This window comes from Euprymna scolopes, chromosome 37, assembly GCF_053919585.1.
Source record: "Euprymna scolopes isolate OS-2025 chromosome 37, ASM5391958v1, whole genome shotgun sequence".
In the NCBI taxonomy this organism is placed as follows: Eukaryota; Metazoa; Mollusca; class Cephalopoda; order Sepiida; family Sepiolidae; genus Euprymna; species Euprymna scolopes.
Genome location: NC_136518.1, coordinates 4,055,555 through 4,071,599, shown reverse-complemented (window position 1 = coordinate 4,071,599; position 16,045 = coordinate 4,055,555). Strand labels below are relative to the sequence as shown.

The 16,045-nt window shown below is 35.7% G+C and overlaps 1 protein-coding gene across 1 annotated transcript in view; it reads left to right on the top strand.

Moving 5' to 3' along the window:
* LOC145261042 (axotactin-like) overlaps positions 1-16,045 on the top strand; it is a 482,064-nt gene that overhangs the window by 236,599 nt on the left and 229,420 nt on the right. Inside the window, exons 8-10 of the mRNA XM_080119191.1 lie at positions 2,245-2,564; positions 5,889-6,025; positions 15,084-15,187. Of these exons, the coding sequence (XP_079975317.1) occupies positions 2,245-2,564; positions 5,889-6,025; positions 15,084-15,187 (561 nt within the window). The remainder of the gene's footprint in view (positions 1-2,244; positions 2,565-5,888; positions 6,026-15,083; positions 15,188-16,045) is intronic.

Sequence of the window (16,045 nt, the reverse complement as noted above, 5' to 3'; positions counted from 1 at the left end):
GTTCATGTTTTTTGTTTTTTTGTTTTGTTCTGAAATAGCTTTTAATGCTCTTTACTTGAAATAATTACTGCGAACCTAAATTAAAACGAAATTTGAGGCGATAACTACATAAATTGATTTTTATATAAACTACACATGCCATAATCGAATATTTCTCAAGCACAAAATAACGGAAAACATTAAAATATGTTTATAAATATTCCTTACGTTGACGGAACTCTCTTAAATTGTTAACACAGAATGCTCAGGTGCCTCTCCTTCAAATTGAAAACGGGGCTCTCCATTTCAAAGTCGCTACCATTTTGATTTTTTTAAACCAGTTCGTGAATTAAAAAATTTTTTTTTTTACAAACTACTTAAAAATACAAACCAATGAACTTTTCTACCATAAAAGTAACTTTTATTGACTATGATAACATTTATTTCTTGTATATATATATATATATATATATATATATATATATATATATATATATATATATATATATATATATATATAACATTTTCTCTTTGTAAGGAACCATCATTTTGTTGGTCACTCTTGTCAACGAATGGAAACAAAGTTGATATAAAAAAATATATTTTCACGAAAATTATCTTTACTTTCATCATATTTTGATTAGGGTAAAATTTTTGAGTATCAAAACCTATTTCTTTACAACACCCTCCTTTTCATAACCTATCATACTTTCATCAATCACAGTCCATTTTCTGGAGGCTGTTTTTGAACCCAGTTAACGACGGGTACTTCTGCTACTCGTAGTCAAATTGAATATTGAAATATTCATGTCTTTAGTTCCATGGGACGAAACAAATTTGCAGAATCTTTAAGGATTTTAATACTATTCTATAGTTAAACATTTATGACAATGAACCTATTTTTTTCAAACCAATAAAATATGCCCAATTTTTCTTACATTTATATATATACTAGCAGGGGTGCCCGGCGTTGCTCGGGTGTTTGGAGGTGTATGCTGTGCAAAAAAAGCAAAAAAAACAAAAAAAATGGTTAATTTTTTTAAACTTTGACCCCTATTATGACCCCTTAAAATTTATAGTTTCGGGCTCAAATCACTTTATTAAGTTAGATCCAGGTTCAAGGAACCTATATCTAAAATTTCAAGTGTTTAGACCCAAAATTGTCGGAGGAGTTTGGTAGAGTTCTTAAAGGTCAAATCGTTGAAATTTGACCCCTTAACAGCCAAATTTCTGGCTGACACCCGTCACATCGATTTTCCCAAATCTCAGTACCCAGTATTTCAAATTTCGAGTCTATAGACTAAAAATTGACAGAGTTATTGCGTAGGGAAATGTACACAGACAGACAGACACACAGACAGACAGACACGTTCACTTTTATAGATATATAGATATAGTGTCCTGGCAGGCCGCTTTAGTTTTGCTGCTTCGGTTGTCTCCCCTGTAGTCTTGCCAGGCCACTAATATATATATATAGTATTTATTTATTATTTTATATATAGTATTTATTTATTTTATATTTTATATATAGTATTTATTTTATATATAGTATTTATTTATTATTTTATAATACTTAAATATATATATATATATATATATATATATATATATATATATATATATATATATATATATTGTTTGTTTTGGTTTTAGCGATATGTTTTGAATGAATTCAATTATTTACGAAAGCGCATTTTTACCTAAATGCGAGCTGGGAATAATTTTCCCTTTAACCAATTTGGTACCCCCACATGGGGAGCGGTATATTTTTTATATATTTTTAAAATGTAATTATCCACTGACACGTGTTTCGTCGTCTACGACTCATCAGAGTGGCTGAATATAGCGAGATATATATATATATATATATATATATATATCTCGCTATATCGCTATATATATATATATATATATATATCTCGCTATATATATATATATATCGCTATATATATATATATATATATATATATATATATATATATATATATATATATATATATATATCGCTATATCGCTATATATATATATATATATATATCGCTATATATATATATATATCTCGCTATATCGCTATATATATATATATATATATATATATATATATATATATATATATATATATATATATATATATATATATATATATATATATATATATATATATATATTCATTCACTATTTATATATTATTACGATGCGCAAACCAAAAAAAAAAAAAGCTTCTTTTATAAATTAAAAACAATGAATTTCTATTTTTAATTCCAGGTCTGAAAGTCACGCAGAATTTCATTGGCTGTTTCCGTAACATCTATTTCAACGACGTCTCAGTGTTGTATGATTTAAAGCACGGAAATGGTTCAACGCAGTACCATGGCGGACCTAACGTGCAGTACGGATGCGAACCAATTCAGAACACGCCCCTGTCCTTCCCGCGTATCGGAACGTTGCTTTCCCTCAACCTGACGGAGAAATACAATCTTGACATAAAAATGGAATTTAGGACCATTCAAGAGAGGTCCATCCTGTTGTATATTGGTCTGACCACTTTCGATAGTCAGACTGGCACCGACTCTGGAATTCTAGAGGTGAACGAATACTTGATCTCTCTCTCTCTCTCTCTCTCTCTCTCTCTCTCTCTCTCTCTCTCTCTCTCTCTCTCTCTCTCTCTACATATATATATTTCTCTCTATCTATCTATCTATCTATCTCCATATATATATTTCTCTCTCTCTATCTATCTATCTATCTCCATATATATATTTCTCTCTATCTATCTATCTATCTATCTATCTCCATATATATATTTCTCTCTATCTATCTATCTCCATATATATATTTCTCTCTATCTATCTATCTATCTATCTATCTATCTTTCTCCATATATATATTTCTCTCTATCTGTCTCCATATATATATTTCTCTCTATCTATCTATTTATCTATCTATCTACATATATATATATATTTCTCTCTATCTATCTCTCTCTCTCTCTATATATATATATATTTCTCTCTATCATCTATCTATCTATCTATCTATATATCTCTGTATCTCTCTCCCTCTCTATCTATATATCTATCTATCTATCTACCTATCTCTCTCTCTCTCTCTCTCTCTCTCTCTATCTATGTATCTATCTATCTATCTATCTACCTCTCTCTCTCTCTCTCTCTCTCTCTCTCTCTCTCTCTCTCTCTCTCTCTCCTTTATTTATTACAAGATTCTCTCTTTTTGGTCCCCCGACAAACAAACAATTATAAATTCACTCCCCATTCATCTGTTTGTCCGTTCATTTCTTCGCACTTTTCTCAACAACCACGCCTTGAATTTTTTAAAAATTTTGCACAAACATTAGCCATAGTGAAAGCAAATTTTTATCAGAATGGATTTTCTGGGTTGCCTTTGGGCCAAGATCAAAATGTAGTATCTGTTCTTCAGATACTGCACTTCAATTTCTTGTTCTTTCTCAGTGGAGTAGAAATCCTTCACGACTGAGACAATTTTTAATTTTTGTTCCTTTTCTCCACATTAAAAAAACGACCCTGGTGTCTAACTGTGTCCCGTGGGGAGGCATTGTAAATAGGAACTCTGGTTGCCCTCCTAGGGGGGGGGGGCATTATAAGGGTAAAATTTCCTCCAAATCGTTCATCCATTTGTTTGCCCTTTTCTCAATTCTCAATAATAACGCCTTGGATTTTTTTTTTTTTTTTAAATTTTTCACTTGTGAAGGGGTACCCCCACACGCTCGGTTTGTTGCAATGTTCTTTTTTTCTCTTCTATTTCTTTCTATTTTTCTTTCCTTTTTTTCTTTCCTTTTTTTCTTTCTTATTTTCTTTCTTTTTTCTTTTCTTTTTTCTTTCCTTTTTTTCTTTCCTTTTTTTCCTTTTCTCCCCTTTTTTCTTTCTTTTTTCTTTCCCTTTTTTCTTTCTTTTTTCTTTCATTTTTTTTCCTTTTTTCTTTCTTTTTTTCTTACCCTTTTTTCTTTCTTTTTTTCTTTCATTTTTTCCCTTTTTTCTTTTCTTTTTCTTTCCTTTTTTTTCTTTTTTCTTTCCCTTTTTCTTTCCCTTTTTTCTTTCCTTTTTTTCTTTCCTTTTTTCTTTCCTTTTTTCTTTCCTTTTCTTCTTTCCTGGTTTTTCTTTCCTTTTTTCTTTCCTTTTTTCTTTCCTATTTTTCCTTTTTTCCCCCTTTTTTTCTTTCCCTTTTTTCTTTCTTTTTTTCTTTCCCTTTTTTCTTTCTTTTTTTCTTTCATTTTTTCCCTTTTTTCTTTTCTTTTTTCTTTCGTTTTTTTCTTTTTTCTTTCTCTTTTTTTCTTTTTCTTCCCTTTTTCTTTCCCTTTTTTCTTTCCCTTTTTTTCTTTCCTTCTTTCTTTCTTTTTTCTTTCCTTTTTCTTTCCTTTTTTTCTTTCGTTTCCTTTTTTCTTCCCTTTTTCTTCCCTTTTTTTCTTTCCGTTTCTCTCTCACTCTTTCTCTCTATCTTCTTCCTTTCTTTTCTCTTTCTTTCCTGCCGTCTTGCTGCTGCTGCTGATATATTTTCGAAAAAACATTTCAGATTATCCATAAATAATAAACAGAATAAGCCAATGGCACTTACCTAATTGGTATGTCGAAATTAGTAACATATCCAACAATTATGAAAAATGATAAAGAAGAAAATCAATTTTTAATAAAAATAGTTTTCGAACACACACACAGATGAAACATTGCGGCGATGGGACAAGAGTTGGAGCTTAGTTGACAAAGTGGGATATATTAGATTGACAACTCTTTTTTGGACCTTAACCAAGAGAGAGAGACTAGTTGTAGAGGTACAGGATACTCTCAGGTATGATCAGTTTTCTAGCGTAATAGAGGGAGCCCACCTTCTTTGCAGCAGCCTTCGCAATGTCCTCAATGTATTTGTTCCAGTTCATATTTCCTGTGAATGTTAAGCCGAGGAGTTTGAAATAAGAATTCTCTGGTAGGGAGTTATTTGTCATGGTTATCGGTGGTTGGAGAGGTGTCTTGTAATTGTTAAAGGAAAGCAGCTTACTCTTAGCAGTATTAAATGTTAATAACTATTTCTGTCCCCAGTTCCACTATGGTCTGGAGGTAATTTTCTAAGGATTCGGCCATTGTCTTAGATTTGTGTACATCCGTTCTTCCCTCATGCATGTTATAGAGCATTGTATCATCAGCAAATATACCCATCTCGGACTCAATATTATCAAGGAGATCGTTAATAAATATCAGGAATAATATATTCACACGTAAATATATGCAAACCGCATCCATGTTATATAGAGTACCCTCTATATGGCATTGTGAATTACTCAGGTCATGGCTTACTGGATGAGAACATGCTACCTCCATTGGAGGTTATGTCAATCTATGGTCCCCCCTCGCCAAACTTTCACAAGAAACACTCGTCTAGCTGTAAACACTATCAATAATTCCCCCCACTCTTTATCTGTGCCTAAACCTAAACGTAGATTCCATGAACAAAGCTTTTTTCTTAGAACTGCACGCCTGTGGAATTGTCTTCCGTTTTCCTGCTTTCCGGCTGACTACAATATGGTTGTGTTCAAGTCTAACGTAAATAAGTTCTTGATGAGCCGTTCCATATAAGTTATCAACTTTACCAAATTTTCATTACTAATGATTACTATAATGTCCAATTTCTACTGTACACTCTTTAACCCTTATCCTTGAGTGGCCTCTTGGCCTTGATAATGTGGTGATGCCTATGTAAAAAAAAAAAAAAAAAAAAATGTCAGCCGAAATGCTGTGAGGATAAAATTCAAGATGATAGTAGCATTCCTAATAATCAAAATAAATTTTACTTGTGACGCGTTACTGCAGTTTCACAGTATTACCGATCAATATAACCGTCTTAATTTTGTACCATATTTAATTTTTTTTTTTTTTTTCCAGGTTTGGTTACTAGATGGATATCCGACCCTCAAGTTTGCTCCATTCAGCAAGAAGCAGAACATAACGCAGTCGATCCCGATCACGACCCGCGTGAACGATAACCTGTGGCATACGCTGCATCTGACATTTCAAAACCAGTGAGTAGGCAAAATGAAAACGAACCCTTCGTTAACGTCTACGGATATATGCATAGGCTAGGAAATACGTATGGCCTGTGTCATCTAAAATGCTACCAAAAGCAAAACGAGTTACTCTTTTGTAATTAAGCACTTGAAAAAATTAGTATAAACCTGTTTAGGTGCAATCTGTAGAGTTCTGCGTAGACAAAAAGAATGAAGAAAAAAGAAAAAAGAAAAAAAAATGGCTGCTTTTTCTCTTTATATTCTTGCGATATTGTCACATTGCAAATGAGATGCTTCCGGTTGGATATAAAATGCCTGATTTTTCAGAGACGGTGTGATTTTTGATTTGGATGTCAGAGTAGCAAGTGTTGTCAGCAGTGCGTCTTGTTCTAGAGTTGAGTTTTAACAGTGGAATGTTCAAATTTGGAGTTGAGTTTTGACAGTGGAGTGTTGAGATTTGGAATAGCGAGTTTTGTGCTGCAGTTTGTTGAATTTAACATTCTTTTTTTCCTTCCTGCTTAGCTGACCGTACTGATATGCAGAAATTTAAATGTAATGTAAACCAACATCTTGTTAATTTTCCCTAAACATCTTCCCTCAGACAACTAGACTTTGAAATTCCCTGTGATTAAAAATTAATACAGATTTGTTTTTTGTTTGTGTGCAATCGGTAGAGTTTTGTGTAAACAAAAATAATGAGAAAAAAAAAATGGCTTCCTTTTTTTATATATATTTTCTTGTAATATTGTTACATAAAATTGAAATGAGATGCTTCCGGTTGAATATTGTGACGATCCAAGATCGTTACCACTCAGAATAGATAACAGCAGAGCATTCTAATGAAGGAAGACCAGTGGCCAATTAGGTTGTAAAGAAAAACTAACCAACTCTAGCGCAAAAGATAAAAGCAATCATTATTTTGGGCATTGGTTAGTCAATCAGTCAGTAAGTCAGTTGCTGTTAAGATCACGTCTAGTCCACACCTATCAAATGATTTTGGAACTCCGTTATCAACAAGCAAGTGGCAACGAAGAAAAAAAGAAGAGAAATTACGAAATTCCTCAAATGTTTTAATATGCTCATACATTTACATTGCATGAACCATCTTGAAAGAATAATCAGATTGAAGGATATTGATGGAAATATCTATTAGCAGAATTACTGGCGTTGCCTCGTATTAAATGAGATAGGGGTAAATTTATACTAGCAGAATAATCAGCGTCTCTTTGGATTAAATGAGGGTGGTAGAATATAAAATTTGTACCGGAAATGGCTTAAACAATTTTCTATCTCAAAATTACTTCATTTGTGAAGTCGATTCCGGATATGGCTAAAACAGTTTACGATCTCAAAATTAGATTAATACATATATAATGTTGGTTTTCTATGAAAGTTTACAAGGCCAGTTTCTGTAGGGGGTAATCTATATTGTTTTGAATTTTTTATCTTATCATCCGGGAATGATGTGATGGTTGAAGTGGTGGGTAGAGAGAAGCATGATTATGTTAATTTTAAACGTGTTCTTGCGTTTTCTTTTGGGGGTAGGGTTGGAGAAAGTAATGTCCGTTGTGAGGTAAAAAAAAGTATATGAAATTGTTTAATATGTGTATTTAAATTCCCCGTCTTAGTGAAGGTAAAATTATTTAAATATGTATTGTATATTACCCGTCCTTGCAAAGGTAAAATTATTTAAATATGTATTGTATATTACCCGTCCTTGCAAAGGTAAAATTATTTAAATATGTATTGTATATTACCTGTCCTTGCAAAGGTAAAATTATTTAAATATGTATTGTATATTACCCGTCCTTGCAAAGGTAAAATTATTTCATATGCATGCTGTAAATTATCTATCCTAGGTAAGATACAATTATTTCATACGTCTAATACCCGTCCTATGTAGGTAAAATATTCTTTTGCTCGAAATAGCAAATGATACATAGACATTAAAAATTCCTCTCTCCTAAGAATAACAATACCTCCTCGACGTAACTACCCCGACAAGCTACTATGTCTCATCCCTTTACAGTAGAGATCCCTAGGTGCAAGAAAGCCTTTTACTCCAATAGTTTTTTCCCCAGAACTGCAGGTCTTTGGAACTCCCTTCCGGGATTCTGCTTCCCCAACTGTACTGATATGCAGAAGTTCAAGTGTAATGTGAACAAACATCTTTCTACTCATCTCCCTTCATAATGACCCTGCTAATTAAGTCCCTGATAGTAGCCCCCTGCTTCAAAGTGGCACTTTGCCTTGTTTGGGGTGAAAATTGAATAATAAAAAAAAAAAATATGTCCAAAATCAAATTCAATTTTCTCAACAAAAAAGAGAAATTATGAAATTCCTCGAAGGAATCAGCTGTATTGTGCGCTCATACATCTACATTACATGAACCATCTTGAAAGAAATTGTCAACTGCTTCATTTTTTTTTTTTTTTTTTCTATTGCTTGACTTTGGAATTTAAATTGTTGTCGACTCGTATGCATTATGAATTCGAAAAAAAGGAGTATCTTAACGTTTTTTTTGTTTGTTTGTTTGTTTAACCAAAGGTATCGCCTTTATCTTTCTCTAGGTAGACATTGCTGCGCGAATTCTGTTCAAATGCACCGACAATTGACGTAACCCCTCCGTAACCCATAGGCAGCGTTTCTGAGTTAGAATCGTGATAACTTATATGTTATTAAAATTTTGACGGTGAGGGGGGTCGAAATGTTGTCTGACACATGTTTTTGTTGATGACCCTCTCAACATGCGGATTATTTCTGATTTCCTGGAATATTTCGAAATAGGACCCCCAAGGGAGGATGTAACAATATAAAAAGCTGATTTTTCAAAGACAGGGTTGATTTTGGATTTAGATTTAGATGTCAAAGTAGCAAGTGTTGTCAGCAGTGCGTCGTGTGCTACAGTTGAGTTTTGACGGAAAAGTGTTAATATTTTGGGTTGAGTTGTTGAGAGCCAAGCGTCGAGATTTAGAATTGTGAGTTTTTGGCAACAGTGTGTTGCATTTCAAAAAATTTTTAACCGCATTCTCTTCCTTCTACCTGCTTCCCTGGCTGCACTGACATGCAGAAATTTAAATGTAATGTTAACCAACATCTTGTTCATCTTCCCTAAACATGGTCCCAAATAGTAGCTCCTTACATCCAAGTGCTAATGTGCCTTGTTTGTGTTGATCGTGAGTTTAAAAAAAAAAAAGGAGCTGCAAGTAAAAAATGTAGCTTCCCATATAGTTTTGATGGTCAAGTGTTAAGATTTGGAGTTCAGTTGTTGATAGCAGAGCATCGAGATTTTGGAGTTGTGAGTTTTTGGCAGAAGTGTGTCAAATCTAACATTAGATTGTTTTAACCACACTCTGCCACTTGAGCAATAGGGCAGATTGGGTCTAAAAAAATATTGGTTACCTGTGTAATAAAGCACATGTAAAAATGTCAGCAGCAGCCGAAGGATAGCTGGTTAGCAAAAATATCAGCAGCAGCCGAAGGATAGCTGGCTAGCAAAAATATTAGCAGCAGCAGCCGTTAAAGCGCGTATACAAATTAGCAAGTGTGTGCAAGCTTGTATCACAAGAAAAAGAGAGAAAAATATACCATGTGGTCGAGAAGAAGTTGAAGGCCGGGCAAAGATGGACATGTGAAAGTCGAGGGTGAGAAAGTGTTGGTTTGTGCCAGCAGCGACAGAGATTTTTTAAAAGTGTATGTTTGTGCGAAAAGACTGGAAATAGAATGAAAGGTGTTGTTCTGGGGGAAGCACAAATAAATGAATTTCGTTTGCGCTTAAACAAAATATAGAGTCAGATTTTTGTTTCTTTCCTGTTTTATTTGTTTATGCTTTTGCGACGGTATCAGACAGTGTGTGGGTCTGAGAGATTTGAACTATAACGGCACAGATAAAAAGTAATGACCATGTTTTTTTGTTTCTTTTTTGTTTTTTTTTATTACATTTACACCCCAAACAAGGCACATTGCCACTTTGTTGTAGGGAGCTACTATCAGGGACATAAGCTACAGGAGTACTATGTAGGGAGTTGGGCAGTAAGATGTCTGTTCACGTTACACTTGAACTTCTGCATGTGAGTACAGTTGGGGAAGCAGGGACCCGGAAGGGAATTTCAAAGTCTAGCGGTTCTGGAGAAGAAACTACTGGAGTAGAAGGCTCTCTTACATCTAGGGATCTCTACTGTGAAAGGGTGGGATTTAGCTGCTTGTGGGGTTTGGCGGGGGTATTTACATCGAGAGGGTACAAGTGTTACATCAGGATTTACAGACAGAGATCATGAGTTCAATCCTAACTCAAGTCCACCTAATTATTTGTACTCATATTTTGTCTGAAAATAAACGTAAACATTTTAAGCTCCAATAAAAAGCAGTGTTGAATTGAAAACCATGTATAAGTCCGGAGATGAAGGAGAGAGTTTTCAGTAGATAGCTAATCCATACAAGTCTTGAACTGTAAAAGTTTGCAGACGAAGAGTAAGATTCCTTCTCGAGCAAAAAATTATGTGTAGAAATTCTAAAATATCCAGTATGTTTTATTGAGTGATTCCGGTTTCTGATTGGTTGCTAGCAAGAGTGTGGTTCCATTTGATTGGTCAGTTCCTATTGCCAGCATGTATAAGTAGAGCAATACTTATTCTACTCGGCCTTTTGGCTGAGAAGATCAGATGTGATAGAAGAAGGCTGCATCGTGCGGCATTTGACAGAAGATGGATACATGTGGCAAGTCTGTGTGTACGAAGAGGAGCCAAATTTGAATACGTGTTCCCTGCCTAGGTGTGGAACGCGCAGTTCTGTACAGTAAAATTAAACAAGTAGCCTCTCAGCTAGCTGAGTGTGTGTTCCATCCCACCCCGATTAGGAAGCCTCCAAGATCCCCATCCCCTCTTACCTGCAATTTTTGTTTTCACCCCTTCCTCTAAATTTTACCCATCTTGGAGAAAAAGAAATACAAACTAACCTCCATCCCTTACCCACAAAAATTTCTTTTCTCCATTCACCCCCATCTAGAGGGCATCCCCACCTAGAGACTGACCCGCAGAAGCGAGGTTCCTTTTACAAACCTAGTGGAACGGGCAGTCTATCAACTAGACGGGGTTGGGAGGGTCCTACTAATCACCTTTTGTTTTTTCTTCCCCCGCCCTCGAAACAAATGAATTATTGTACCATTTTATTGCTATCTTTTTTGTTTTACACGTCAATAAAAAATGTTTTAAAAAATTGGGAGTTAAGTAGGACGTCCCCAAATATGAAAGGGTAAATGCGGTATTATGGTGAAAGAAGATACAAGCTGGGAGAAACTTTTGACTTTGTTTAGTTCTGGAGTGACAAGGATGACCAACGACCCCCAAATTCCCCCCTTTTGAGTTGGCCATGTGCCTAAGTTTTTGGTTCATCGTTGATTTTGACTGTATTTTTTAACATGAATAAAAGATTTAATATCTCAAAGTGTAGTATCTGTTCCGGCAGATGCTGCACTTTGAGACCATTACCCTCGAAAAAGTTCCAGCAAAAACCTAACAGCCAGCCATGGTTTTCTCCAGAATGTGCTGCTGCTATTGCGCACAGAAATCACTTTTTCCACTGCTTCCAACGTAATAGATGTATGGAAACTAAAGCCGCTTTCAGGACTGCCAGTAACCATTGTAAGAAAGTAATAAAGAACGCAAGAGAGTTGTATGCTCAATCCGTCAAGTCCAAAGTAGCTGAGCAGCGGCTTGGTTCCCACCAGTTTTGGCAAATTGCAAACAGAATCCTGAACAGAAGCGTGTGTTCTATCCCAACTATTATCAATGGACCTGAGTTAATCTCGTCAGCATCAGACAAAGCCAAACTCTTTGCCAAGAACTTTGCAGCCAATTCTACCCTTTGCGACCAAGGCCGCCAACCCCCAATATTTCCTCCTGTATCAGAAAACACACTATGTGATATACAAATATCTGTATGTGATGTTGCCAAGCTAATCAAAAACCTTGATTCCAGTAAAGCAACCGGCCCTGACGGTATTCCAATTATAGTACTCAAAAAACTTTAACCAGAACTAGCACCCATACTTACAAAACTGTTTAAACATTGTCTTAAGGAGAATAGCTTCCCATCACCCTGGAAAATCTCATCAGTATGCCCTGTATTTAAGAATTCAGGTGATCGCCCATCCCCCTCTCAGTACAGGCCAATAAGTCTCCTGTGCGTCATGAGTAAGTTGCTGGAATCTGTGTTAAATAGAGAAGTAATCAACCATCTCAGCAAAAATAACCTTCTTAGTGACACACAATATGGTTTCCGTTCTGCTAGATCTACAGCAGATGTGCTTACAGTTATATCTCATAGGATTAGCGAATCTCTCGACAGAGGCAACCTTTTTAGGGCAATTGCTCTTGACATATCAAAGGCCTTTGATAGGGCATGGCATAAAGGTTTACTTCACAAGATCTCCAGCTATGGTATAGCTGGAAATATCTTCTCAATTATTAAATCATTTCTCTCTGATAGGTTCATAAGAGTAGTAGTTGATGGGCAAAAATCAGAAGCTCACAGTATTAATGCTGGAGTCCCTCAGGGGTCCATCATGGGCCCAACTCTTTTCCTGATCTACATTAATGATCTTCCAAATCACATCCTTACATCATTCGTAGACATTTTTGCTGATGACACTACCATCTATGGTAGCACATCTAAGACAGTAAACGACCAAGTTCTCTCCGATTCTCTCTCCTCTGATCTTGATCACGTTTTACAATGGGGAAAGGAGTGGCTGGTTACTTTTAATACATCTAAAACCAAGCTTCTATCTTTACATCATTAACGTTCTGATCCCCATCTGGCATTAATTAAAATGAATGGCTCTCGTCTTGGGGAGGCCTCAAGTTTTGACAGGCTTCTGGGCTTGACCTTTACTCCTGATCTTAAATGGAATATGTACATCAAATCTGTTGCCAAGGCCGCTGGAAAAATGGTTAGATCCTTCTATCGATCCAGTAGATATCTCACTGCTGATGCAATTCTCTATCTATATAAGAGCCAGAAACGTCCAAGGATGGAATACTGTTGCCACATATGGGCAGGAGCTGCTAGAAAAGACTTGTTCTGCCTTGATAGGGTTCAAAATAGACTTCGTGGCCTGGTGGGAGATGTCCTTTTCTCTTCGCTGCAACCTCTATCTCACAGAAGAGATGTTGTGAGTTTGTCTCTGCTTTATCATTATTTTCATGGAAAGTGTTCGACTGAGCTTCAATCTATTGTCCCCCCTCGCCAAACTTTCACAAGAAACACTCGTCTAGCTGTAAACACTATCAATAATTCCCCCCACTCTTTATCTGTGCCTAAACCTAAACATAGATTTCATGATCAAAGCTTCTTTCTAAGAACTGCACGCCTGTGGAATTGTCTTCCGTTTTCCTGCTTTCCAGCTGTCTATAATATGGTTGTCTTCAAGTCCAACGTGAACAAGTTTCTGATGAGCCGTTCCACTTAAGTTAACAAATTTACTGAACTTCCATTACTATCGATTACTATATTGTCCTTTTGACTACTCTACACTCTTTAACCCTTATCCTTGAGTGGCCTATCGGCCTTGATAAGTGTTGACGCCTATGTAAAAAAAAAAAAAAAGAAAAAATTGGTTATTGGTCCATGTAGGAGAAACCCTATATACCATTCCCCCTTCCCCTGCCCCTTCACTCCACATAAAAACCGACCTTGTGTCACATTTTGCTTATGTGGAGAAGCAAATAAATACCTACTATCATATTATATCAAAAATATTTCAACAGTTAGCTTTTTTCGTTGTTGTTTTTGTTTTTTAATCTATGTAAATTATAACATGGGTGATGCAGGGTAGCCCTGTTAGTTTCAAATATTACCCATGTCACATGAATTAAGTTACCGATCAACTACCTACTCCTTATATTGTAACTCTACCTGATTCCCCCCTGTCAGTTACACCATATAATCCCATGCACGTAAAGTTTTGGAAAATATAGTGCTGCTGAGTAATATGCAACCTTTGTCTCTTTTTCATTTAATTTTAGTCATGCCAAACAGGAAGCTGTAAATTAAGGGTTAAATTTATTGCGGTATTCTAAGTTTGGAGTTATACAGCAAGATGATTGTTCACATTATATTTAAATTATATTAAATTATACAGTTATAGTTAATATAATATATATACATAAATACAATTATATTTAAATTATATTAATTTATACAATTATATTAAATTATATTAAGTTAAACAGCAAGATGATTGTTCACATTATATTTAAATTACTGCACATTGATACAATCAATTGGTTGGTTGTTTTTGTTTTACGGCATATCAACCCTTTTCAGGTTATTTAATGCCGAATCTAGTGATTTTGATGAAAAATTTTTCAATAGAATATATTTGTTTTTTTCAAGTCGGTTTCTATTTAACCCATAGTTGGGACCCTAACAGGTACTACCACTCCGGGTCAGAGTGGACTTGGGAGCAATGGCAATTAAAGGGTGGCTCCACACTCCCCAAAGCCCGCAAGCTGGGGCCTCACCATCGGATATAGTTTATGGTCATATCCAGGACCGATACAGTCAGGAAATAAAAAGTAGGAAGAGAAATGCAAGCAGTTCAAGAAAATAAGCTATTAGAGTAGGAATCCCTCCAGCGTCTGGAGGCATCAGTGAAGGGGTGGGATTTTGCTGCTTGACGGGTTGGTCGAGAAGTTATTTATATTGAGGAATGGACGGGGGCTACAAGTGCAGAAAGTTTGTCGTACCTAAATCTATTAAGAGTCTTTTTTTGGGCTCTATCTTGTGGTGGTTGCTTGACATAGCTTTGTAGAAATATTACTAATCTAAAGGGAGAGACTAAGTAAGGGTCGGTGCACCTGCCCAGATGTGGCAGAAATACTCCATGCATGGTCAAATGATGGATTTGTGGGGATAGAGGATGCTGACAGGTGTGAGAAGTTTTCTTGAATGATAGAGGAATCCCACCTTTCTTGTGGCAAACTTATGAAGGAGTGGAATTTTGTTGCTTAGCATGGCTTTCTCAAAATATCTTCATTTTCTGACGGAGTTTTTTGTTCTTAACTATTTTCAGACTACCCACGCTGATGGTTGATGGTGTCATGGTAAAGGCCAAACCGTACGGACATAATAAACCCAAATTACGTAAAAATCTTTACGTTGGTTACGACTTTTCAGGTAAGCGATTCAGTGTTCAAAAATGGTTTGTGGCAGCCGAAGCGGTTGGCAGAGGAAGTAATATTTTGGTTTTTGTTTTGTTTTTTAGCTCCTTACTTCAAGTGGTTTCATGCTTTGGCTAGAGCAATTTCCATAAAAAAAAGTGAAATAAGTAAAATAAATGGGCGTTAAACAGAATATGACGATGATGATGATAGTGAAAGACTGGATGAACGCTTGGGTTAGTAGACGTAGGACAGTTGAGGTATCAGGGTCAGTTGGCAGGCGGAGGCCAAGGAAAACATAGGTGGAAGTGATAGGGATGGTTTACAGAGAAAGAGGGATGAATAAAGACCTTGCCAGAGATGAGTTGGTTTGGAAGTCAATTTCTTAAAGCTATCTAACACACTCCGGCATGTAAAATGGATGTGGTGGTGGTGGTGGTGGTGGTGATGATGATGATGATGATGATGATGATGATGATGATGATGATGATGGGGAAAAGGGGTGGTGGTGGTGGTGGTGGTGGTGGTGGTGGCGGAAAAGATGAGATTATTTGGGTTAGTATATGTAAAACTTTCGAAGCAGCCGAGTCAGTTAACAGGGAACGACTAAGAAGTGATTAGGATGGATTTAAAAGAGAGAGGGATGAATAAAGACCTGGCCAGAGATAGATATGCAACACTGAAAGAAAAAACAAGGATTAAACTGGTTAGTAGATGTAGAACAATTGAGATAGCGAGGTCAGTTAACAAGGGAAGTCCAAGAAAAACGATAATGATGGATTTCAAAGAAAGAGCAATAAATAAAGACCTGGCCAGAGATAGATTAGTTCGGAAGTCAATTTCTTAAAAGCCGTCCACCACATGCCAACATGTA